Below are 24,043 nucleotides of genomic sequence, written 5' to 3' on the forward strand. Positions count from 1 at the left end.
ACTACCAATTTCCTAACAAACTGAAATTAAGAGCAGGTGTCATTTTAATGCAAAGCTTTTTATTACAAAAATTGCATAAAATATAACGATGTATATAGCTTTTCTTAGCTCTTCAAAATCAAAATATTGATGCGGTTCATAGTTCAGAGCTATGAAAACATGAAAAAATGGAGGAAGTAAGGTGCTCTTATGTCTTATTTATTTTCCTCTCTTCATGCATAAAGTGGAAAATACATGAAAAGATGTTCAGAAAGGAGACGAAACACTATATTTGTCTCCTGCTCTTCATTTTCTCAGGAGAAAAATAATGAGAAGCAAGAAGTAGATTAACATGCCCAAAACTCTATACAAGTTTTTGGTGAATATTTCAAAGTGAAAAAACATGTTTTTCAAAATTGATATTTTGATGAAAATGAAAATGTATCAACACTTTCATGAAAATAAAAATTTTGAAATTAAAAAAATCACCAAAACCAAAAATATTTTTAATATTACATCTTAGTATCCATTGACTTGCAACGAGAGCAGTAGGTATTTCCAGATTTTTGTTTGTTTATGTCAGGGAGTACCTTGCACATGGAACTTGTGCCATTTTGGACAAAGGTGGGACAAAGTGTGGTCCTCATAAAAAATGTTTTGTCCATCATTTGAGATAGACACGGTATTAATAAAGGAGAAATAACAGGCTGACAACTGTATATGAGGAGATCATGTTTAAAGCACTTAGAGATTCGAGTGTAGTCTGAACTTTTGTATTGATTTCGTGAAACCAACTGCCTCTACTGTCAGCTCTGAACTCTACTGTATGGTGTTACACTCACGTGCCATTAGTACAGCATAATAGGAGCAAGAGTTGGTGTGCAATGTAGTCCTCGGCAAGGTAGGCATATACATCCAAACTAATTGCCTAGACTTTCTTTTTAGCCAACGGGGGAGAAATGTCCTCTTTCTAGCCTGCAATTTCCACCCAAAAGTAAACATCTAACTTAGGTCACATAAACTGTGCCTTAAAAATGCTTATTGCTCTCCACTTACTATAAATGGCCTAAATCAGATGTAGCTATCTATACTAGAGACATCTAATGTTAGGTAAAATGAATCCAACCTTTGGAGCCTCAAAGACATACAAGGCTTTACAGTTGAAGTTTATTATTAGCAGATGCTTGAACCCTCAGGGCTGGACCATCAGGATACATCAGGGTACAGTTAGAATAGAATAACACCACTTCTCCCCCACACTTTTTTTTAAATCGTGTACTTTCAGCAATTGCCTATGATGGCTTAATTACAGAAATGCAGGTGATCGCGATGGATCAAGCTGTAGCAAATCAGTTGTCAGCAATGATCAAAACCCTAATAAAAGAAAACATGACTGTGCCACTGTGACTCATATCTGAATGTGTATTCAGTTTTAGTGAACAGTGGTAGAAATGTCTTAGAGATGAGCATCGGATATGGAGCAGCTCCCTTATGAGAAGATGCTAAGGGCAGAATTTTTCGACTTAGGAAAGAAGTGTGTGAGGAAGACATGCCAGGGAACTACAAAAATCGCCACTGGAATCAAGAAGCTGAATAGAATTACAATTCATTATTTCTAACAATATAAATCCAAGGGGACACCCAATGAAATTGATAGATAGCAAGCTGAAAACCAGTTGAGTTTCCTTTTTTTTTTTATTTAAAGCTGGAGTAACTAAACTGTGGAATTTGTACTTAAAAGTACAAATGAGTTAAAAAACAAAGGCGAGATAAATTCATGTAGTTTAGATCTGAAGCTGCCTGTTAAACAGGATAATGTGTGTGCAGTTAATATTGCAAGAACAGCTAACTGTTAGATGTTCACTGGACAGGTCAGGAAAGGGAGTAAATTGGTCTGTTCATGCCTCTTCTTCCAATGTTTTTTTTGTCCTGAGCAGCCACTGTTGGAAATAGGATACCAAGATGCTAAAATAGCTATATGGGTGAGTTGAAAAGAAGAAATAAAATACATCAGTTTAAACCATTATAGAAAAAACACATTTGTATTGTCATCACAGTAAGAGTGCTCACACAGTTCAGCTGACAAGCAGTCAGCTCTGAGTCATGAACCTTGGCAACTTTTGATCATCATCGCATATCCTTCATTATTGATCATGGTTAGCTTAGTGGAAGAAAGGATAAATTTAAGTTCTCAAAGTTAAACTTGGTTCCTCATCTACATTTATAGTAAAAAAAAATCAAAACTAATTCAATGAAACAGACTGGATTCTGATTAAATAATGTCATGAAACACCAGACAGCCTGAAACAGCATTTCCCAGAGTTGTATTCTCCTCCAGTCCTGGTAGAGACTAAATCTGGCTATGTAATGTATCACAATTAAATCCATGTCTGTTAATCATTGCAGCAAAAATACTCAGTCAGTGGTAAATATTAGGCTAAAGGGTAGGACGCTGACAGTTGCTGTTGTGGGTTTGCTAAAGTCCAAAAGCAGGAAATCGCCAGACCGCCCTTCTTTCACATCTCTCCCATGCACAAGGGACAGAAAAGAGGTATCCTTTTCCCACGGAAAAAAACCTTAAATTCTAAACTACCTCCTACAGTTTCCTGTGAGTTGAAACGCCGCTTGCATCCTGATCAGCTCTTAGCTCCTTGCAGTTATCCACTGTCAACTCAGAAATCTGCAGCACATTAAAAAAGCACAAGTTGAGGACAGCCCAAAATAAAGTGAATTAAAATGATGATAAATATCACAAGGAATATCGTTTTAATTCAATAAGGCCCTTCCTTTTTAATCAGTGCTGGAGCAGAGTTTCCATTCTGACATGCCAGAGAAACAGAAAAAAAGGAAAGGTCAGGGAGAGCTTATGTTAAAATACAGAGCACCTTGGTCTGAGCATTTATGGTCTTCTCTTGCAAACCTAACTCTGCAAACTGCATGTGAGCGTAACATGTGGTTTGAGAAAAGAAGCAGAATAAAAATAAAAATACAAATGTGCCAGATCAGTCAGGCTCTATTTGAGGAAGTAATGCACGCGGAGGCCGCAGCAGAGGGTACCTCCCAGAAATAGCCCGCCACCCACAGCATTGGGCAACTTTTGTTTTTTTTTAACATGCAGCAAAGTGGTGCTTAGCTACTGTTAGCACCAGTTAATTGCACCACATGTAACCTCGCTGAAAGCTGAAAACCAACTAAGAGATGACGGCATTTCGCTCCCTCTGCAGAAGTGTGTCTGCCTAACTCTGCACAGAGCCCTATCAGACCGGCAGTGAGTCCTGCACTTTATAGGCCCCCCCCCCCCCCCCCCCCGAAGCGAATGGAAAAGTTGATTTGCTTGAGAGCTGTTCATGTTATCCATTTTACCTGTTTCACACTGTCCATGCTTCTGTAATTACACCTTCATTGTTTTGGTTTCATGTCTCTTATTTTCTCTCCCATCAAATAATTCACTTTTTGTTCATTTTTATTCACAATTGCCAAAATGGAACAAACAAGCAAAATGGTCAGGTGACAAAACTCAACATCCGACTGTCACTTTCAGACAATGCTGAAGCAATGATCACAGCTAGTAAATGAGCATGTTACATCATTTTTGATGTGGCTACTGTCATAGGAAGTTTTGCACTGGGATTACATCAAAAACGGTTCTTGTTTTCTACACATACCACATCAACTATTTTCCTGCTGCCTCTGAACTGTCATGCCAGCAAAATGGGCTGACAGCAAGGCACATTATCTGATGTTTCCTCTCCTGTTTTCAGGATATTCGTTTGTGATTTTCAGTGGCCTTATTCCTGCGAGACCACAGCTTCCCATGGCCGCTTCAGAAACAGCTCATCTGCTCTTGCTCTCTTGCTTGGGGAGCAGGGATGGTGGCAGGAAGCCACAACTGCTCTCTGTGTTTATCTCTCCCCATCTCACAGCCCTGACAGAGCAAGTCTATTTGGATAGCAAGAAGCTGTGGTAACTAGGCAGCCACAAAATACTAAAAGGGACATTTCCCAGCTACTTACACTTCTAAGAGCAAGTGAAAAACAAGTTCTTTTTAACAAAACAAGTATATATTTTCATGAGAATGAAGTGAGAAAAACGAATAGCAGCTTTTGTGTAGGTGCATTTACTTACATAATCTTCAACAAAATCTTTGTGCTTTAGAACAAATTCTGCTTCTCCCTAATGATTAGTTTCACTGACAAGGAAATTAGTAATACCTTAAAATCCCGTTACAATCTCTATATAATTCATTTTGAGCCTTTATGTGGCTAACTCAGAGCCATGCACAGATCATCTCCCTTCTTTTTCTAGAAAGTAGCTCCCATTTCCTTAAGGAATAACAAAATGACTGCCTCTATGAAGCAGCCAGAGCCACTTAATCCCTTCCTGGCATGTTTAACACCTCCCCTCGGGAAGAGGTGTTTTAAGCAAATACTGCCAGCTAGTTACAGGAAAGAGGCTCCTAATGCAACCTGCAAATCTAGACCTCAGCGTTCCCAAAGGATGCAGTGCGCAGGCCTAGGATTTCAGTTCAACATAATCTGCCAGGTCAGGAGCAGATTCAAAGTTCAGCTCTAGACCAGAATTCATCCCAGATCTGCAGGTGTTCAGGGCAGACCTGTATTCGCAGACCATTTCTGTTATTTTAATTTCTTAAGCAAGTAATTGACTGCAACAATTTCCAAGTAAGACAGTAACAAAATTGTCATGTGACTGCTGGCAGCAAAGTTATTCTTCTATTTCCAGATGGGTTACTGGAAGCAAACATGAAGTTTTACATCAGTGGTGCTCCTGAAAACTAAGATCTGATCCTACAAACATCTCTAACTGCCCCATAGAGAGAGGTTGACTTCAGAGGGGTTCTGCGTACAGACAGCTTGAGGGCTTGACAAAATCAAAATCCAATTTTTATGTCCCCCAAATCATTATCTCCAGTGGGCTTACATTATAAGCAATGAGAAGTACATTTTAAATAAGAAGTGGGTATGCCTACATTCCTCAGCTAACTCAGAAAGGGAAATTTTGCCTTCTGTGTGTACCACTGTCTTGCGGACATCTCGTGGACACTGTGCCTCAAACAGGCCAGCGACCAGGCTCCCTCTCCCTGCACCATCTCTGGGGCTGCTCTGAGAAGTTATTTGTGCATACTTAGGTTTTCCAACTAGTAAGCGAGATTTCCTGATACATTCTGGCTGCCTTTTACCACTTCAGTGATGCAGAGCAGTCATAAAGTTTAATTGCCCAATTAAACAGGCTTTGGAGCTGTTTTGCATTGCCGGAGCGCCACAAAGCAGATTGAAAAAACTAGTGAATCTGGCTAATATTTTCTTTTCGTGAGGAAAATGTAAAAATCAAGACCTGAAGTAACTTAAATACAGAGGTAGCTATAGCTTGTACTAGAACATTTGTATTTCCAGTGCTCTGGAATGAGTTAAAAGCAAGGTGCTCTAAATCCTCCTATTCCAGTTACAGCAAGGCAGAGGGATAGCAAGGGGTGTGCAAGCAAAACCACTCCCTGTCCTCCCCGGCCTAATCAGGCTGCGTGATGGCGAGAGCAGCCGTGGCTTCCTGCCACTCTCCTTGGACAGTAGAAACAACTTCTTAAGAAACAGGAAAAGACAAAAAAGCACACAGGTGGCAATCACAATTTTCCAGCAGAGGCATCTAAAGCTTAACAGGGTGTGGGGTGCAAGGAATGGGGCAATAAATTAGGACGCAGATGACCTGAGCTCCCAGCTGTGCTGCTTGCTGCTGCAGCTGTTTGTCCTCTAGCAGGTCCCTTCCGCAGCTCTGCAGCTTTTCTCCCCACCCACCGTTTGTGGGTTCCTGTTATTTTTTCAGAGCGGTTTGGTTGTGGGGGTGATGCTGCCTGCGTGTTGCTGAGGTGAGGAGCACAATGAGCTCCTAAGGATGGTGGAGGCCTCTAGAGACAATTTGAATGCAAATAAATACTCGCTGTAATTATCTAGGCACCGGTAGGCGTCTCAGTAAAGTGGATTCATTTTCAAGAAAGCTGCCAGATTACTTTCAGGTTAATATTTTTTAATGAGCAAAGCAGACTGCTGACAACATAAAATATTGGCTATAACAGTGTTTCTCAAACTGTCAGATGTAACTACCAGAGGAGTCATAAGAGAGTTCAGAAGGACCAAAGCTCACAAAAAGTTAGTCAGTTCACAATATTTTTGTACTAAAATGCCAGCGATTTAAGGCAGTATGTATTTCTGTTGATAGGTAGGTGGTATCCAGGCTTTGCAGGATTTTCATGAGAATGGACAAATCGAAAAGAAATTCACACTTGCAAAAAAAAATAAAAAAATTGTAAAACACTCTACTGGAGCAATAAGAATGATGAAAACACAAATGTGGAACGTAATTTATTAAAAGCATCTGAACATTGTACCAAACTCTAATTTACTTACAATCTTTACGAAGACTTTGAAATGCTGCGGCGTTTTGTAAGATTCACGAGCAGCACAATGAGCTTTTGTTACAAGTCTTTCGGGTCCTGGAGGGCACCAAAAAGCCTTTTTGGTGGTGCACAGCCAGGCCTGGTGCCTTCCCGGCACCCATGGGTGCAGGGCAGCGCCGCAGCCCAGCCTGGCCCTCGGTCCCAGTCTGAGCTGGCCCTGCCTCTGGATGGACCCCAGACCTGCCTGGTTGCTTGCTGCATCCGAGGCTTCACCCCTTTTCCAGCTTGCAGCGGTACGGACCCAGCATGCTTCCCACCTCCCTATCCCAAATGAAGGCACAGCTATGTATGCCTGCGCCCTATCCCCCCGCTCCCGCTGCGGCCCTGACTGCCCATGCGCGCTCACATCAGCACCCAGCCGCTTCCCACGCTGTCACCACACTCCCACAAACTACCAAGAGACAAAGCCATAAGGAATAAGAAAGAAGGAGTGAGCAGAAGGAATAGCAGCAAGGGGAGAGGTGGAAGGACTACATTTGCAGAGTGGGAAAGAGCTGATGAGATTGTTGGTTAAAAACAACATCCTACTCTGGTTTTTGGTTATTTTGCATTCGACAAGCACTTCAGGAGTAAATACATCTATAGGATCCTGGCTAGATGACAGAAGTTGCAAAGGTCAGACTTGGAATATAATTTCCCCAGCATTCAGGCTGTTTCAATGGTTTCACTTCATCCTATTAGATTGTGCTTTCCACAAACATGGCATAATGATTTAGTTGGAAGTTACCTCTAATTTTATTAGAATTTAAAATGACTTTAAAAGGAATCTAAAATAGTTCATTTTTAAGCTAAAGAGTGGGAAGTGCTGAATAGGACTGCTAAAGAACATGGAGACATTCAATTTAGATAAACTGATTTAAAATCTAGCTCAAATTAGAAGGGACTGGAGGTATAATCACTACTAGATAGTTATGCAAGAGCCATATGTGAAATCATGAGTTGGTCCTTATCGTCTAGTTCAAACGACATGAGCTGGTACTGCAAAGATGCAAGACCTCTGCCTACTCTTTCCCCTTGAAAGCTAATGCAGGAATAGCACAAAGAAAATGAATTTCTGGATTACTTACTCAGAACTGCAAAGTATCTTTTTGATATTTGGGAAAGAACAAGTAAATATATTGTTCAGAGCAGAGCTACATTGTTTAGACTCGAGCTACCCCTCCAACAGTTGTCACCTCACTGCTTAGGGAGAGATGCCATCAAAATTTGAAATGTCAGCGAAGCAGATATTTTAACAGCTTAAACAAGGGAACCAGAGACTCTCGATATAAGGTGGGTTGGCAAGTCTAAACAGAGAGGTTTGGACTGACACTGCTTTATAGAAAACAAGATTTCCGTTGCTAGAGTTTCCAAATGGGCACATTTTGCAAGCCATCAATAAAGGCGCTGAATTAAAATTAAATCTGGAAGGCTGACGGGGCTGTGCAGCTTCTGAAAACGGCCTCGATGGTGCTGAACGCAAGGGTTCTGCATGTGTTCAGTCATCGCTGCTGCTCTGTTTGCTTGAGTCTCTGTATTCAGAGGACTAGATAGCTGCATAAAGGAAATTCAGGCATGCACAGACTGAGAGCACACAGAGGCAAGATGGTCTTTTCTTCCTTTTTCCACAAAAAGTGTTTCAACCCTTTTGCTGTCGAAAGGCAAATATCCTGTCCATTTCACAGGAGACACAACTAACTGTACAAAATGGTGAATCAATATATTGAATTTTAGTATGTTATTGAAACATGCTTAAAAAAACTGTATGCATGATGTTTTAAAAATAAATACCACGTGGAAAATCTCAAGAGTTCTATTACTTTTTAATTAAGAAGGGATAACTGGCAAATACATTAAAAATAAATTCCAACACTTTTGAAATCTGATGCTGTCTGTGGTTATAAAATATTGATATCAGCTCTGTGTTCTGATATCAACCCTATGACATCACAAAAATACATAACTGTCATTAAACTCTGATTTTTAGGACAATGGAAAATTGTGAAGAGTTATGTTGATGGCTTATCTATTTCTGTGCTTCAAGAGGATTTTTAATAAAGCCTGAAAGGCAAAATATCATTGGCCATAGAATGGAATTATATGGGGCTTTTTTGTTAGAATACTTTACCTCTTAAAATAAATGACTGAAAACTGCACAATAAACAAACCTGAATAGCTTTTAATTCCAGTCTCCAAAAAAAAAAGGAAAAAAAGAAAAAACATTTATATAAGAACAGTAATTCAGAGTATCACATATAAAAGTATCTTTAAATCAAATGGAATACATTCTTTCAGTCCTTAATACTCTACTGTTATTTGTTCCAAGTCACAGCCCTGATGTATCTGTGAGATACCTGACCTATTTGCTTTCAGGCCCTACCAAATCATGGATTTGCTAGAACTGAGAGGGCTACTCCACTTGATACAGACGGCATGCTGGATATAAAGTAAATGTTCCAAGATCTTCAGTGATAATGAACATAAGTCCTATTTTCAAGTTACAGATACTTTAAAAAGTCTAATCTAATTAACTTTCAATTAGACTAAGAATCTATGCCATTCTGCAAATGGAACTCGGGTTTCTAATTTACTTAAGGACATGATTTTTGTATTCCATTGGGAGTTAGACACCTAAATATCAGATAAGTCTTAAGCACTTTTGAAAATATAACCATAATTCTTTTCCTGGGGTTCATTTCTCAGGTAACTACTGACTTCTGTGCAGTATACAATCGCCATAGTTTGTATTTCAATACTTATATTTCTCTTCCAACTCCACCACTTGACTAGACCTCGCAACCTTGCCTTGACAATATCCTCTACTAAGTAAGACTCCATGCAACACTCATCAGTGGGAGGACTATTGCTAATTGTTCTGAATAATATCTTTGTTTGATTCTATATGGTTGATATACCATACTTTTATGCCTTGTGAAGAAAAAGTGCCAAACTTAGGGATTCCCATGGAGCCTACAGCAGCACCTGACCTCTGGAAGTGAAACAATGTCTAAGAAACCTATTACTGCATGAAGGGTTATGTACAAAGCATGTATATCTCATACTGCAAGAGGGGCCTGTGCTAATTCAATCCCTAAATTCAGTAACTAGAGGAAAATCCCATTTAATTTGTTTTACAGTTTGAAATGCATACGGGTCTCCTTGTTTATAGGGGAACTGCTATTTCTGTGTTGCTGTGCTCAGTGATTTTTTTTTTCCGTTTCAATTTTTCCCTGTATTGAGATATTATACTTTTTCCTTGTTTTTGCTTGCTTTAAAATGATACAAGTCATTTTGATTTTTAAAAATGCATATTTCCCTTTTCTTGTGATTCACAGATACAATGCAATGCATCATTTCTATGATATCTAGTTTCCAGGCAATATCATGGACTTTCTAAGGTTTTTAATAGCTTGAGACTTTTGCTATCAGTGAAAATAGAGATGTTTTTATCTGCTCTGTATTTTTTTTGAATCTCCATAGCTCTACTGAGAAGTCTTAACTCTTAAAGAGTACTTTTATAAAACCAAACACTGAGCAAGAATACAATAAAACAGAATTTCAGCAAAACTGAAATTCTGATGGAATCTACATGTAAATAAGAGGCCATGCTGGATCTGTGTTGAAGAAGGGTTTACAATTTAGGTATGATTCTTCATAGGGAATGGATGAAAAGAGTTCAGGCATCATTTAAACTATGTTATGAATGTCACCAAAACAATTCCTCTTGCATCTTAACCTGCTAATCACAATATATATGTCACCATATCCAACACCTACATTAGATTCTGGAAGTACTGTTTTCTAAAAATGCTAAGAAGCTATAGATAGAATCATCAAAATAAAAATAAATAAAAATCTGGGGTCTAAAGCTCATATGAAAATAGGACACTCAGAAGAGTTGTGCTGAATTAAGACATTATAGATCATTGTGATGTGCTGCTGGAGGTTACTGCGTGAGCAGTAGAGCTAGTAAGGTCTTTAACCTAAGCTGTGAACTTTGTACTGAAATACTCAGGCATTCACACATGGTCTGTTCTGCTTGCCAGTCCGTCAGAGAACTGACCTCCACCAGATAGGCAATAGTTTTGTAAAGCGGCTGCAGTACAGCTGAGTAAGTATAAATGAAAATCTACAAAACAGGACATGTCAAGGGACCCTGAGATTTCTACAAGCTTTGAGGAAGCAGCTTTATGCATCTACTTCATGGTAAAGAAAAAATGTACTTTCTGGGTTTACAGCAGAACTAAAGCTGAGGTAGCACTCCTTTAGCTTTAGAGGATGAGAAGGTCAGTTTTGCTAATGTCAAAGTTGTCTTTCTATCTGTTTCATAGAAAAGGAGAAAGAGAGATAATTCCCAGTTGCAACCCGTAAAATTCTTTCAGTAAGAGGCTATTGTTTTCCTCTTACTTTCTTCTATCATTGGTCAGCTTCTGTGCTATGTCTTATCTTCCTCAGACTCTAAACTCTTCTGAACAAGGATTGTGACTTCCTATGCAATTTTATAACATGTAACAAAAACTGGTCATAATCCTCACTAAAACCTTTGGATGCTACTGCAGTAAAAATGAAAAGAAGCAACACCGTGTACAAGAGCAGCCAAGGAGCATCCCGATGATGTAATTACAGTTATATTTCTATTGCAAGGACAATGAACTAGTTGATAAGCCTTAAATTTGTATGAATGTTCCAGTCCATCATCATCTACCATGTACATAATTCTTTTACTTTGTGTGTGAAACCTTCTCCAGAAGAACAAAATACCTCACTAAATGTGAACTTTATCTGCATAAATAAAACCATCTGGTTTGCTGTCTAGCCATCTGGTTTGTCTAAAGTTTATGGTCTCCTGAGCGTTATTCACAGGCCCACATATATATTTTAATACGTGTGTTGTAATACTGCATGTGTTTGTGTTTCTGTGAACTGTTTGTAATTCTACCAGTGGATAGATATTACAGGCTGGATTCCCTTGGGACCAGCTAAGGAGAGAACTACAGAAGAGCCATTAGGAGATACCAAATTCTAAGACTTCTCTGCTCTTCATGACTGTCCCTGAACAAAGTGTTTTAGTAGGGTGGACAGACTACTTTAAACTACATGAGCTATAAACATACAATATATTGGGGACTGACTGACCTCTGTCTCAGTTCAAGGGCTACAGTTGGTAACAAGTAACAACCACTGGGACAACGCTACACCAGACAGGGACTTTACTGCATTTGACAACTCCAAAATTCCTGGCATTATGTAGTGTCCAGATAACCTATCACTATTTAGCCCTGTGTGAAAAAAATGTGTTAGTATTTTTCCTTAGTATTAAAAGCTGAACAGTCACTACATTTCTGCTAACTCACTCTCTTTGCTTCATAAACACAAGATTTTCCATCAGGAGCCCTTACAATGCCTTGCCAGAAGGGTTTGTTCTCCTTTAGAGTTCAACTGCTCCAGTTTCTGGAGAAAATATCTCAGTTCCCTGGTAGGTCACTAAGCATACAACAGTTCATAAGCTTTGATACTTCTGCCTTATCTGCCCTCTTACCACAGGCAATGGAAAATGTTTCGCTTGAAACAACAAACAGATTCAAAATCAGAAATAGAAATGACCTAAGTAGAGATTAATATAACTTAACAGAACCTACCTCTTTCTGTTTTAAATAGTGATTGATGTTTCAGCACATGAAGTGTGTGCATAATTAATAGTCTATTTACGCAGTCAGTAGTAGAAATCACAGCTTGTCATGTTAGAAGATAGCAGGTTTTTTGTATGCATTACATCAAAAGGGAGATTTAAAGGGAAATGCAGATCTACAGATCATAGAGGGCTAAACAGTATTTGCAATCTGGACATAGCTAAATCAGCTGGGGCAAGAAATGTATCCAAAATAGGTCTCCATTTCTATTCACTCCTCCCCAAATTTCTTTCACATTGAAAAGTGGAAAGGATCCAAACAGACCTGTGGAAGCTAAGACCCAGGACAGTTCCTCTCCCTGCAGAAGAGCTGAGAGAGGGCAGCTGGATCCCACTGGACCCTGCTGTGTTTAGTTTCTAAAAAAGGGAACTAAAATGAGAAGCAGCCTCCAGGGGCAGCAGACTACAGCAGGAAGCTTTGTGATGCAACTCTGCTCTAAAAAAAATAAATTGTTTCATGTATGCAATTCTGTTTACTTGTTAGCTTATTTGTGTAGCCTGGAGGTACTGGGTTGCTTCCCAGTCAGCTTCTTATAACTTTAATTCCTGTTGATATTTAAAAGTGTGAGAGTGTGTATGAGCTCACGCACACATACTTCAGAACAGTTTCTGTTGGTATATAGTAAAAGCCTTTAAAGTAATTCTGATTTACTGTCAACTAAATTTCACTAAAGCCTTGTTCACTGTAACAGAGGTCATATATAGATAAAGCCATATTCCAAGTCTAAAGCCTTGATTTTAGATTTTTGCCTTTAATGTAGGGAGAGATTCTAAAATGAGCAGCTAATAAACACTTTCCAGCTAAACCATGTTAATTGAATATATGCATTTCCAGCCTGTTGTAAACAGGGTGCCTGTTGTAAATTTGGGTCACAACATTTTATCAGATTCTAGTAACAAATTAGGTAACACTGCTAAAACAACAAGCAGTAATTCATGTTGCCTTAATGATTGTCTATATGTTTAGATCAAAGGTGGGGGTTTGTACTTCTTTTGTCTATTGGCTGAAAGAGCTATCCTATTCAGTCAAAACTAAAGTAAAAAAAATTAACTGTGATTTTTACCAAGTAGTAAGGCTAAGAATGGGTCCTGAGTGATCTACTTTATTACAAATTACTTGCATACAATAAGTTGGAGTACTTGTGAATACGTTTATCAATTTCTACATTACCAGTTGGCATGTGTCTTCAGTTTCAATGTGACATAAACCTTTACAGTCTGTGAATGGGAGTTGGTATTCACAGCAAGCAGGATAATCCATATCCTTATGTTCCAGCACTTAGGTTATATAGCTTTCTTAGAGAAGGATAATAAATGAAAAATTTTGCTTTAGACTTTAAATATTTCCTTAGAAAAGATTATTTATTAATCTGAAAATCTTGTGTGATCCTTATTTGTTTTCAGAACAAAATTTTCAAGAGCTGGGAAGATTTGTTTTCTGGCATGCATCAAACATTTTTCCATTGGTCACAGCATTCTTGCACTAATTGAGTTTAGAAAACTCTTCAGCTGCTGCCTGGATGAATACAATCTGTGAACAGGAAGCATCAGAAATAATGGGATCCATTAGCTAATTACACTTTATCATCAAAGATGCATCAATAGCAAAATATAACACGAGAACTATGTTCTGCTATCCCAGCTCTTACAGACCTTAAGAGTTGCCATAAAAAAGCATATTAGTAACTTCTTTCCTGAAATATTTCATACTGCTCAGTGAAGGAGCCCACTGATTTTCAAAATGTATAAATCTGAACAAAACAGGAACCTTCTGAGGCCTGTAGTGATGATTTTGCTGTCTGAAGTAAAAACTTCGGGGAATTTGTTTTGCTTATTTCAATACTTCTCATGCATGAAATATCAACAAATATTTCACTGGTTAAAATTATCCATTCTGCTAAAAAATCCTACAATATACAATTCAATAGCAAACTGTGACCTACTGAGAGCTGGCATTGAACTTTTTATGGGATCATGGACTAGGCTGAAGAAGTATTTCTTGGTATTTTCTCTAAATGTCCTTTTACTTTTAGAACAATCTTTTTTATGTTATATAACAACATATATAGGAATAACTGACCATAGTTTGGCATAGTTCTCACCTTTCTATTAATATTTTAGATATTACATGAGAAAGATAGAGATAAAAGAAATTTCTTTCACTAATTTTCCATGGGGAGTATTTCCTCTCTTTTAAATAGGAGGAAATTTAAAATCATATTACAGCTGGCCTTACTAACATATTGACCTTGACTCTTTGTTGTCTTAAACTCTCAGTAGTTACATATTTCTGTGTAAGTGGAAGCTAAAGTGCTGTTCTCCTGGAATGTTTACCTTTTGAACTTCATGTGAATCTAATTTATAAAAGATGACAAAGTCCAAGTGGAGAACCAACATCACGATTTCACCGAAAAGTCGAGCCACTTACTATTTTAAATGCCAAACTCTGTAACTTGGATATGAATACAGGGTCTGCTAATCCCAGAAAAAAAGAGAAAATCTTCAATAGGTTTGATTCCTGAGTGTCTCTGCATGTGGACACCAAATAAAATCTCCATTAGCATTCAAGTAATTCAAGAGCATGAATTTAAAATGCACTAGTTATGCTACTTTGTCCCAATAGTATTGGTGGACAATTGATTGATACCAAAGTATTTGTACTGCAGTTTTCCCTAGACTCAACGCTGGCAAATTTCCAAATGCCATCCAAACAGATGTAAGGCTCAGCCTAGCTCACTAAGACTCTGCTTGGTCGACCTCTGCCATTCCCTTCCTTTCCTCCTCCCCTTGGAGCCACATTACCTACACAGGATTTGGGCTTCAGTAGTGTAGAGAGACCACTGGAGACAAGTTATATTCCCCTGCATTGCTATATTCTGCTGGCAGCTCTTTTCAGCAAACTGTCAGAGCAGAAATGAACACACCTGGTTCGTGGGAGGAGAGCAGGTCTCAGCAACATACACTATAGCCTGCAATGAGGTCAAAGCAGCCCAAGCAGAGGAGGTCAGCAAGTGAGAGACTGAGACTCTCAATTCCTGAAAACCTCACTAAACTGCTATTTAAAAGATTTAGTAGTAGAAAAATACTTGTGGGTATAAAGATACTAAACATATCATCTGTTAGGACAATTCAGAATCACTGTGAAATCAGGGACTTCAAGGAGTTAAGCCAAATTCAAATATTTTTTCTCCTGTTAGGAAATAATAAAAATGCCTTGACAAGATGGGTTCAAACCATTTCTCTAGAAATGCTTCTTCTGGTAAGAGTACCTTACCAGCAAACACACCTTAATTTCTATGGGCCTGACTATTCACCATTTTGCATACTATGTACCTATCTCTTCACATTTGTGCAAAGTAAGGTAAAAAAGGCTGCCAAACAAGTGTCTTACATTACACAGGTACAATTATTTCAGAAAAGGAAGTGAAGACAAGAGCCTGTAGCTGTGTTTGGAGATTCTTGCTCTGTTACTCTTTTTGAAATTAGAAATACATTATCAAGTACTCTGTGCTCAATAGAATTAAGCAGATTGTTGGTGTTTGTGTTTCTCTGAAGAGTACAGTATCTCTTCCTACTTGAAGCTTTTTTTCCATCTTCTGGCCGTTGTCAGCAGGAGCATTCTTTTCTTTTTGGTTCTCCTTGTATACAGGGATATTTAGGATCTAATTCTCTCTCCTGTCCTATAGTCTAATTCCTGCAGTATGAGCTTTCTAAGTTAAATGCCTTTTAGTTCCTATTCCTATTTTTAAAAGCTAGAAAGCCAAAGAAACAAACAGCACAAAGTCTTTAACCTTATTTTCAAGGCTATGCTATCAATATATGGTTACTTTCCTATTTTGCTACCAGAGAACAGAAAGATAGGTATGTGTACCTATAGCTAGGCACACGACTGATTTTGTAAACTGGTTCTCCTAGGATGAATGTTTTTAATTCTAGGTAGATGTGTGCAGCAGACTAATATCTGAATGAGGATGAATTCTGCAGGTCCTAAGAATGCATGCACACAAAAGGTAAGCTTTATATAAGCAAGCATTGGAAAAGACCCTATTTAGTGATGTACTTAGTATTTAAACATGGATCTTCACTGGCAGATCTCAAATAACACCCGCAAAAGGAACTGACTGAGATTTGCTTTCTTTTCTTTTAAAAGCATCCTGAACACATAACAAAACTCAGTTACTAATGGATCATCTTTGGGTTTATTCTGAGTCTCCACTGAACCCTTTTGTCTAATTGGGTTATTTAGGAGGTATTTTTTCTCTTTTCATCTAATATAGGTTCTGCGATGGCTACTATTTCAGCTCCTGCAACTACTTTCATTATGTGAGTACAAGATCTTTCTTATATCTAGTCTCCTATTTTCACCAAAAATGTAGACTTTGAAGCCTCCATTCTTCCATGAAACCCAGCTGAAATTGGCCAACAAGTTAGCCACCATTCCCTCTTCCCCGCAAGTGATGGGGAAGGAGTGGATGATAGACATGCATGACTGCATAAACACTGTTCCTTAGGAAACTAGCCTTAAAAAAAAAAAAAATCTCATGTTAAAGCTTTGTACAATTGGGGGTTTGAGATGTGCTAAATCTTGCACGCTCTGCACAGTACTGTTCAGTTGAATAGAACTAATCACTCAAATTGCATAAAGCTAAGTGCTTGTCTAAATCCTCACATGACTGATGACTAATGTTCAGTATTCAAAATTCCCTTCAAAGACAGAGGAACTGATTGTTTCATTTGAGCATTCAACTCTCTCATTAATCAAAGTAATTTAAATCTCTATTGTTTAAAATATCTAAGAAGCATGACCTTGTTTAATCTATAGCTTCTGTTTTTGTCCTTTTGGAGAATTTTGCTTACTAAATACTAAACCTTAGAAGTAAAATATTATAGTTTGGATGAGACTTAAGTTCCATGTTCTGTGATGAATACTGACTAAGGAAGACAGATAAAAGCTCAGTTCGATGGTGCTCCATGCAAATGGATCCTTGAACCTAAGCAGAACTCCTTAACCTGATCTTAAGTATAATGAGTACTGACCATTTAAGTGGATATAAAGAATTGCCTGAATATTCCTCAATGTATGATGTTACTATAAAATACAAAAAGTTTAAATGCTTTATCTTCTCCAGCAATTTATTAAGCTTTTGAAAGGTAGGTATTTGTATTGCTGCATCTCAGGGAGGTCCAGTCAGTGACTAGAAATCCCACTGTTAGCTTTTTGGGCATGAAATAACTTTGTTCTGTTTATACCACATGAAGCCCAGCTGAGTTCTGCTTGTGTTTGGGATACCTAATTATGGTACTGTATGGTATCAGTGCTAAAAGTTTCAGAAGTGACTCAAGAAAATGCTTCTCCTCAAGCTGTGCCTCCTCCCTATCCCCCTCAAGAAGTCTTTCAAGCAGCTGTAAGAGATGCCAGAACTTAGGCAGCGACCTTCCCCCCTTCTCCCCCGCGAAAACATCAACTGTTTCAGCATGGGCTCTGCTTCCCTCAGCGGGGCTTGCGCTGGCCGCCTGAGGAAGGCGCCCGTGCACGCAGCCTCCTCCGGGAGGCGCCCGCACTCCCCTCCCCGGCAGCGGTAGGTCTGTTCCCTCCCGCTAAACTGAGCGAAATCCTGTAAGCGGAGATTCAAAAGCAGCAGCGTTAAATAAGCATGAAACCTTCAGGTGACAGAAGCTACTTTTTGGAAGTGGCACAACGCCTATCCGACGCCTACGTAAACGGGACTCTGTCCCTTGAAACCAAAAGGAGAAACGGAGGTTGAAACGGAGGTAATCAATAGTGTGTGCAGAAAAGGAAACTAACACACACGGCAAACCCGGGACGGCAGAGGGGGGGTCTCAGTGCAGGTGCCCTACGAAAGGTCTGGTCGATCCCGCTGACTCCTACCGAGCTGCTCCGGCCGGCAGAGGCTCATATAGGGGCGGGAGGCCGCACCGCGACCCACCTCTCCTCTGGCGGCGAGGTGACAGGCGCAGCCCCGCCAAACAGAGCCGGAGAGGCGGCGCCACTGCCTCTCCTCCACGCCTAGCCAGCCAGCCAGCCTCTCTCCCCTCCGGGGGGCTCGGCGGGGCTGCCAGCAGCGGCGAGGAACAGGCGCGCTTCCGAGGGGCAGCGGTTAACTGACGGCGCGCGTCACCCCCGAGCTCGCTCCGCCCCCCTCTCAGCCCTGCCCCGCCCCGGGCTGCCGCCAAGCGCGGCCGGGCGGCGGGCGGGCGCTCTGTCGCACTGCCGGAAGAGAGGGTTGCGCTTTGCGGCCGCGCTGCCCCTGAGAAGCGGCTGGGAAGCCCCGTTCGTCCTTTTCGCGGAGGCGCCGCCGTGGGGAGGGTGAGTGTCCGGGGCTGCGGCCCCGCTGCCCGGCCCGGCCCGGCCCGCGCCTGGCGCCCCGCTAACGCCGCCCCCCTCCCTCTCTCTTCCAGGAGAAGCCATGCCGGCCAAGGGCCCTCTGCAGAGCGTTCAGGTCTTCGGGCGGAAGGTGAGGTCCGGGCGCCGCGGCCTCCTCCGCCGCCCTCGCCCCGGGCCCGCCACGGCCTGAGGCGCGCGGGGCCCCTCGGCCCCAGCCCGCGGCATCGGGGCTGCCCCTCCGCCGGGCCGAGGTGCTGTGCGGCGGAGCTGGTGACGGTGAGGCCTGCTGGCCGGCCCACGTGGAGTGCGGGGGCGCGCCGGGGCCGGCTGCCCTGGGGTCCCTGCCAAAGGGGGAGGGTTCTCCCCGCAAGGAGAGGGGCCGGATCCGTTGCGTCGGAGCTCTTTCCTCTCGGTCGGGGAGCCCAAGGGAGCGGCCGGGCCGTAGGGGCCCGGTTTCTCGTCGCTGGAACCCGAGAGCCATGTTGACGAGGTGGTGGCGTTGGCAAAATAAGATTAGCGCTGCTGAGATCCAGTGGCCCGAAAAGCCATAGGTAATAGGCTCTTGTGAAGAGGAGAGCTGCAAAAGCACTGTGTCGCAGGACAGCGAAGGTATTCCTCCCACGTTTAACTTGGTTAACTATTCCCCATTTAACATCAAACTTGATATAATTTTATGGAGGCAGTGCTTTAGTGTTCTGAGTGAATAGTTGGGAATGCAAGAAATGGCACTGCTTTGTTTAGTGCAAGATGTTAATCTTTGGCGTTAAACTAAGATTTTTGGATTGTTAAAACCTCACAGAAACCCTCTTTACCCTGCTAGTGCAAAAAAATGTAATGTTGTTCTACTACGCATTTGGATTTTTAGAAAACAGCAACTGCTGTTGCCCACTGCAAGAGAGGAAATGGCCTCATTAAAGTGAACGGAAGACCTCTGGAAATGATTGAGCCCAGAACTCTGCAATATAAAGTAAGCATCTCCCCTTCTTGGATATTAAGATACCTTTATACAATTAATTGCTTAGGGAAGGAAAAGAGTTGCAAGCCTTACTAATTGTATTAAATATTTGGTTGTGTGTTGCCTGATTAGCTGAAATGTAGACATTTCATTAAAGAAAAGAAGAAAAACTCCCCCTTCAGTAAGTCAATCATAAAAGGATAAAAAGTGTTTTCTTGGTTAAATGGATTAAAGCGTAGTTTATTCACACTGTATAAGGTGATTTCAGGGCTCTTCTCAGCAACTAGTGCTTTTTTTGTAATTGGTATGGTAAAATGCATATGCGTGTATATATAAGTAGAGCTTGAGATAGTTGAGCATAATATTATATGAAGTACTATGGAACAAAAAAGATTGCATAAATTGAATTATTGTGCTTTGATTGGTATCAGAAGTATTTTTCAGCACTTCAAATTAGTTTGTTTTTAATTGAAATTAATGACTTAAAACTACTTGAAAGTTTCTTTAGGGCTTGGTAAATAGCCATTTGACCATTGAGGAGAGAATCTAAGATTGACTAGACGGATATGAAATATAATAAGTAGTGGAGAAGGAAAAACCATGAATTTCTTATAGCATTCTACTTAAATTGTGGAATTCATTTTCATTGCTCATAATTCTTGTATACATATGCCTTGCTATTAGGATTTTTGAAACTTTAGAAAAGCCCCAAACTTTCTAAAATAGTGCTTGGGTGCATACTGGTGGATGTCAAAGAACTCTGCAAGAGAGGTACTTAATTTGAGCGTTTATTTGTAAAATCAGGAGTGCATTTTTAAGAACGTTTAGTAACTTTGCATTACAAAACCTATTACAAGCTCGAATTTTTGTTGTCACTGATCACACATTAATTTTCTTAAAAAAAATTTTTTTTTCCCCTAGCTGCTTGAACCTGTCCTTCTCCTGGGCAAGGAACGCTTTGCTGGTGTTGACATCAGAGTCCGTGTAAAGGGTGGTGGCCATGTAGCACAAATCTATGGTAGGATATGTGTGGAACCTTCTGTATGAGCTAGAAAAGCTCAAGCCGCATGTTGAGAGACTTGACTTCAGATTAGTAACTTCTGTATCTCAGTGTTCTTTTTTTCACCTAACTACCCAAATGTTGTTCAAATGGACTTGATGGTTATAGCTTACCTGTAGAACTGCAATATCTAGATTAAGTTGGATGAACTAACTTCATGACAAGTCTGAGAAAATTTGGCATCTCACAGCGTGGTGGGGCTGTCAAAGTGCAGCTGAACACAAAGATTTTGGAAGGGGAAAGGAGAAATTACCATTAGAAATTGTATCTTTAGTCATAACCTTCCAGGTTGTTCAGAAGCATCTTTCATCTGACTGACAAAGCTAAGCAGTTGTTTTGCATGCAGGCTGTTGAGAATGTGCTTGTACTAGGTTGCTTTTTACAAGTGGTAGATTTGTTCTGCTATTCTAGTTTGGGTTTAGGTTAATGTGATGGAGTTGACGCTACAGAAAGAGCAGGGACATGCTTCAGTCTCCAACTTGATAATATTAATTTTTCAAAAAATTCTGTTTTTCATAAAAACCTGATCTTGAATTCTGACAGAGGACAACATAATCTTTACAGTCACTCCCATACTCCTGATTTGAGTTCTGATTACTGTTAGTATGCTGTGGCTTGTTTATTGAAGTATGCTAGAGGAGCTGTTCATGCCATTGTATTGTCCCTTCTCTCTATGTAGTCTTTGAACATACTGAAAAGTATACACTTGCTGAAAAATATAGACATTTCAGACAACTGTGTTTCTAAGGATTTTGAAAACTGATCACTTTGTAGAGGATGAGCCTACATTAGTACTCCAAAAAGAAGGTGATTTAGACTGCCCTTGTACAATTTCTTGGCTAGCTGACAGTTGTCAGATCAGCAAATGAACTGAGGGTGGCCTGTTGGCATAAATGCCTTTTGATTCGCCAAAATAAAGGTCACAGGGACTGTGGGGAAGGGGAGATTATTGAAAGAAAGGACAATTTGGCAGAAAATGAGACAAAGCAAGTTGTTCAAACAGTATTCTGAAATTGGCACTTTCAATGTTTGTTTTAAGTTTTAAATGTATTTGGTATCCTTACTGATGCATCATCTCTTTTAACAGCTATCCGTCAAGCTATTTCCAAAGCATTGGTGGCTTACTATCAAAAATGTAAGTTCGTTGTTTTGATTGTGCTATATTAGCCTTAAATGGAAATGTATGGATTCTGATTGTTTTAATGCAAAAAATGCTAGTATAGATTAATTCCTTCTGAAACTTCTTAAATGGAAGACTTTTTTGTTCTTACAGATGTTGATGAAGCTTCCAAGAAAGAGATCAAGGATATTCTAATCCAGTATGATAGGACTCTGCTGGTTGCAGATCCACGCCGTTGTGAGTCCAAGAAATTTGGAGGACCTGGTGCCCGTGCACGCTACCAGAAGTCTTATCGTTAAAGTTGTTCTACAGTCTTGTGACAGTCAATAAATACAAAGAATTTGATAAATATTTCATGTTTCTAAATCGTTTTTTGTGTGTGTGTAAATGCATTTTCCATGTGTGTTAAGTTCACATTGGCTCACAAACACATAGGTATTAAAGTAAAATCAGAGGGCTGTTGGCAGTTCTCTTCTAGGCCTTCATAGTAAATCCTGATAAATAGTTCAGGGACTCGGCAATAAAAGAAAAGCTTCCTACTATTGATGAATATGCGTTTATCAGAAAATAAAAAATAAAAAGCTTGTATCCTATTTTTTGGGTATGTGCAAGAGCATAGCAATTGTTAAAGCAGACTTAAACCTTGACCTTTCCTGAAAATATAAACAAATGTGGACCTTCTTGAGCTCCTGGATGGTCACTCTTCTGGTGTTAAGAACAAAGATCAGTGTCCCATGTTTTCTTCCCGTATGAAAATGGGAACTATGTTAACAATGTGGGTCTGAGTCCTGCCTTCCATGTCTTGTCTTAATGTGAGATGCCTTAGTATCATGTCTCAGTGTAATGCTGTGGTAAGTATCTCTAGTGAGCTTGCATATACTTTGTTGTCAGCAGCTGCTATTCTTGCGAGGGAGTTCTGTTTCTATAGTATATTACTTAAATACCACTTTGAGTGTGCAATTGCAAACATGTCACTGGAATATTAAATGACAATCCGAGTTTTGTCTGTTTGCATGCACTGTTTTTGTTTGTGCTTACTTAGTAGCCAGTGGCAAGTAGTTTACCCCCGAAGGGTAAGCTTCCTCAGTGTAGTGCTAAAGCATGTATTAAGGCAGCTATTCTAAAGTTTGTATTTCAAGTTTACTTTGTCAAAACTGGATAACCAGAATAGTTATATGTGTATATATAGAGAGATTTATTGAAATCTTACCATACCAGCTATTTCTAGGTGATACAGAGGCAGAGTTTTCTGGATTAGTACATATAAATGTAGGAAACATCTAAAATAACAAAGCCAGCATATTCTATGCTATGGAAGTACTATTTTGTAATTGTAGAACATAGAAAAGACTTCATGTTTTACAAATAATGTTGGGCTGAAATATATTCATCCTTTGGCTACATGTTCACTCAATACAAGCACAGAGGCAGATGGACTTGGCAAACAAGTATATAAATGACTTTTTTTTTTTTTTTTAATAAAAACCTTTGGTTTTGGAAGCCAGACTTGTTGCTTATGTCATGAGATAGGGGAGGCAATTGAAGGCCTTAAGGCAGTGTGAACAATCCAAAGTTGAAAATATGGCTGTGATTTGGAAAGATCTAGCTAGGGAGCATATATCCTACATGAAATGTTGGAGAAATTCTATTTTTTTTCAGCCAGTGAAGCTTTGAAAATTTTCATTCAGGAAGTGATCTTCCCTGGGAGAAAGAGCAAAAGTTAAGTAGAAGCTGTAAGTGTGGTGTGCCAACAAAAGGCTGTTGGAAAGGTTAATTCTGTCCCTTGGAAGAGTTGGGTGTAATTGAATGAGGCTTTGGATGTGAGCTGACCCAACAGACATGTAAATGGCCCTAGATTGTTTTTTCCCACATTTGAAAATTGTTTTGGACAGGAACTGGAAGTTACATTGGAGACTTAATCAACCAAGAGCCTAGCTTCTACTAGATTGCTCTGTGAGCCAGCTATTTTTCTATCATAATACGTTGGTATGACAGTAGTGAACTACGTAGAAGCACCTTGATACTTGAGAGTTTTTTCTTATAATGTGGGATTTCTTTTCTCACTTGTTTAATGGTAGGTCATTTCAGTGTACCCAGTCAACAAAAAGTTAAACTGACTTCCTTTATGAATTGAGTTGGGGAATTGGAAATAATAAATAGTACTTTTTTTTTCCTTTTGCTCTGATTCAGGAAAATAAGTATGGCTTTTTATTAACGTTAACACTTGTTATGATGTCTTTTTGCTTTTTCTGTAGAAAGCAGTTGTTTAAAGCATCTGCTTTGAAGTGTATTTATCCAAGAATCAAATGTGTAACTTTGAATGAATCTGTTCTGAAGATGAATTTTGTATCCATCTCCCACTTCAGCTTTCAGGGTCTACCACAAAATAGTGCATTACATGACCTAAATAGAAGTCAAAGTCTTATTCAAACCTCTTGCACTTTCACTG

The 24,043-nt window shown here is 39.8% G+C and overlaps 1 protein-coding gene and 1 long non-coding RNA gene across 3 annotated transcripts; one reads left to right on the forward strand and one right to left on the reverse strand.

Annotated features, from left to right (window-relative positions):
- Positions 1 to 6,322: 6,322 nt before the first annotated feature.
- On the reverse strand, positions 6,323 to 18,289 carry LOC112963273. The gene is made up of 2 exons (XR_003252552.1): positions 18,004 to 18,289; positions 6,323 to 14,641 (listed from the first exon to the last, which is right to left on the reverse strand). It is a non-coding gene; the product is annotated as an uncharacterized LOC112963273 (long non-coding RNA).
- A 100-nt stretch (positions 18,290 to 18,389) lies between these two features.
- Positions 18,390 to 21,945, forward strand: RPS16 (ribosomal protein S16). 2 transcript variants are annotated; one of them, XM_026060179.1, is made up of 6 exons: positions 18,391 to 18,441; positions 18,534 to 18,589; positions 19,325 to 19,426; positions 20,336 to 20,432; positions 21,562 to 21,609; positions 21,748 to 21,945. In XM_026060179.1, exons 2-6 carry the CDS (start codon positions 18,542 to 18,544, stop codon positions 21,891 to 21,893), a joined length of 441 nt encoding a protein of 146 aa, XP_025915964.1. In that variant the 5' UTR covers positions 18,391 to 18,441; positions 18,534 to 18,541; the 3' UTR covers positions 21,894 to 21,945. The 2 variants fall into 2 exon arrangements, with proteins under 2 accessions (XP_025915965.1, XP_025915964.1); XM_026060180.1 differs by lacking the exon at positions 21,562 to 21,609 and having other exon boundaries at positions 18,390 to 18,441.
- Positions 21,946 to 24,043: the final 2,098 nt, after the last annotated feature.

Source organism: Apteryx rowi, unplaced genomic scaffold (genome assembly GCF_003343035.1).
Source record: "Apteryx rowi isolate R43461 unplaced genomic scaffold, aptRow1 scaffold_166, whole genome shotgun sequence".
NCBI lineage: Eukaryota > Metazoa > Chordata > Aves > Apterygiformes > Apterygidae > Apteryx > Apteryx rowi.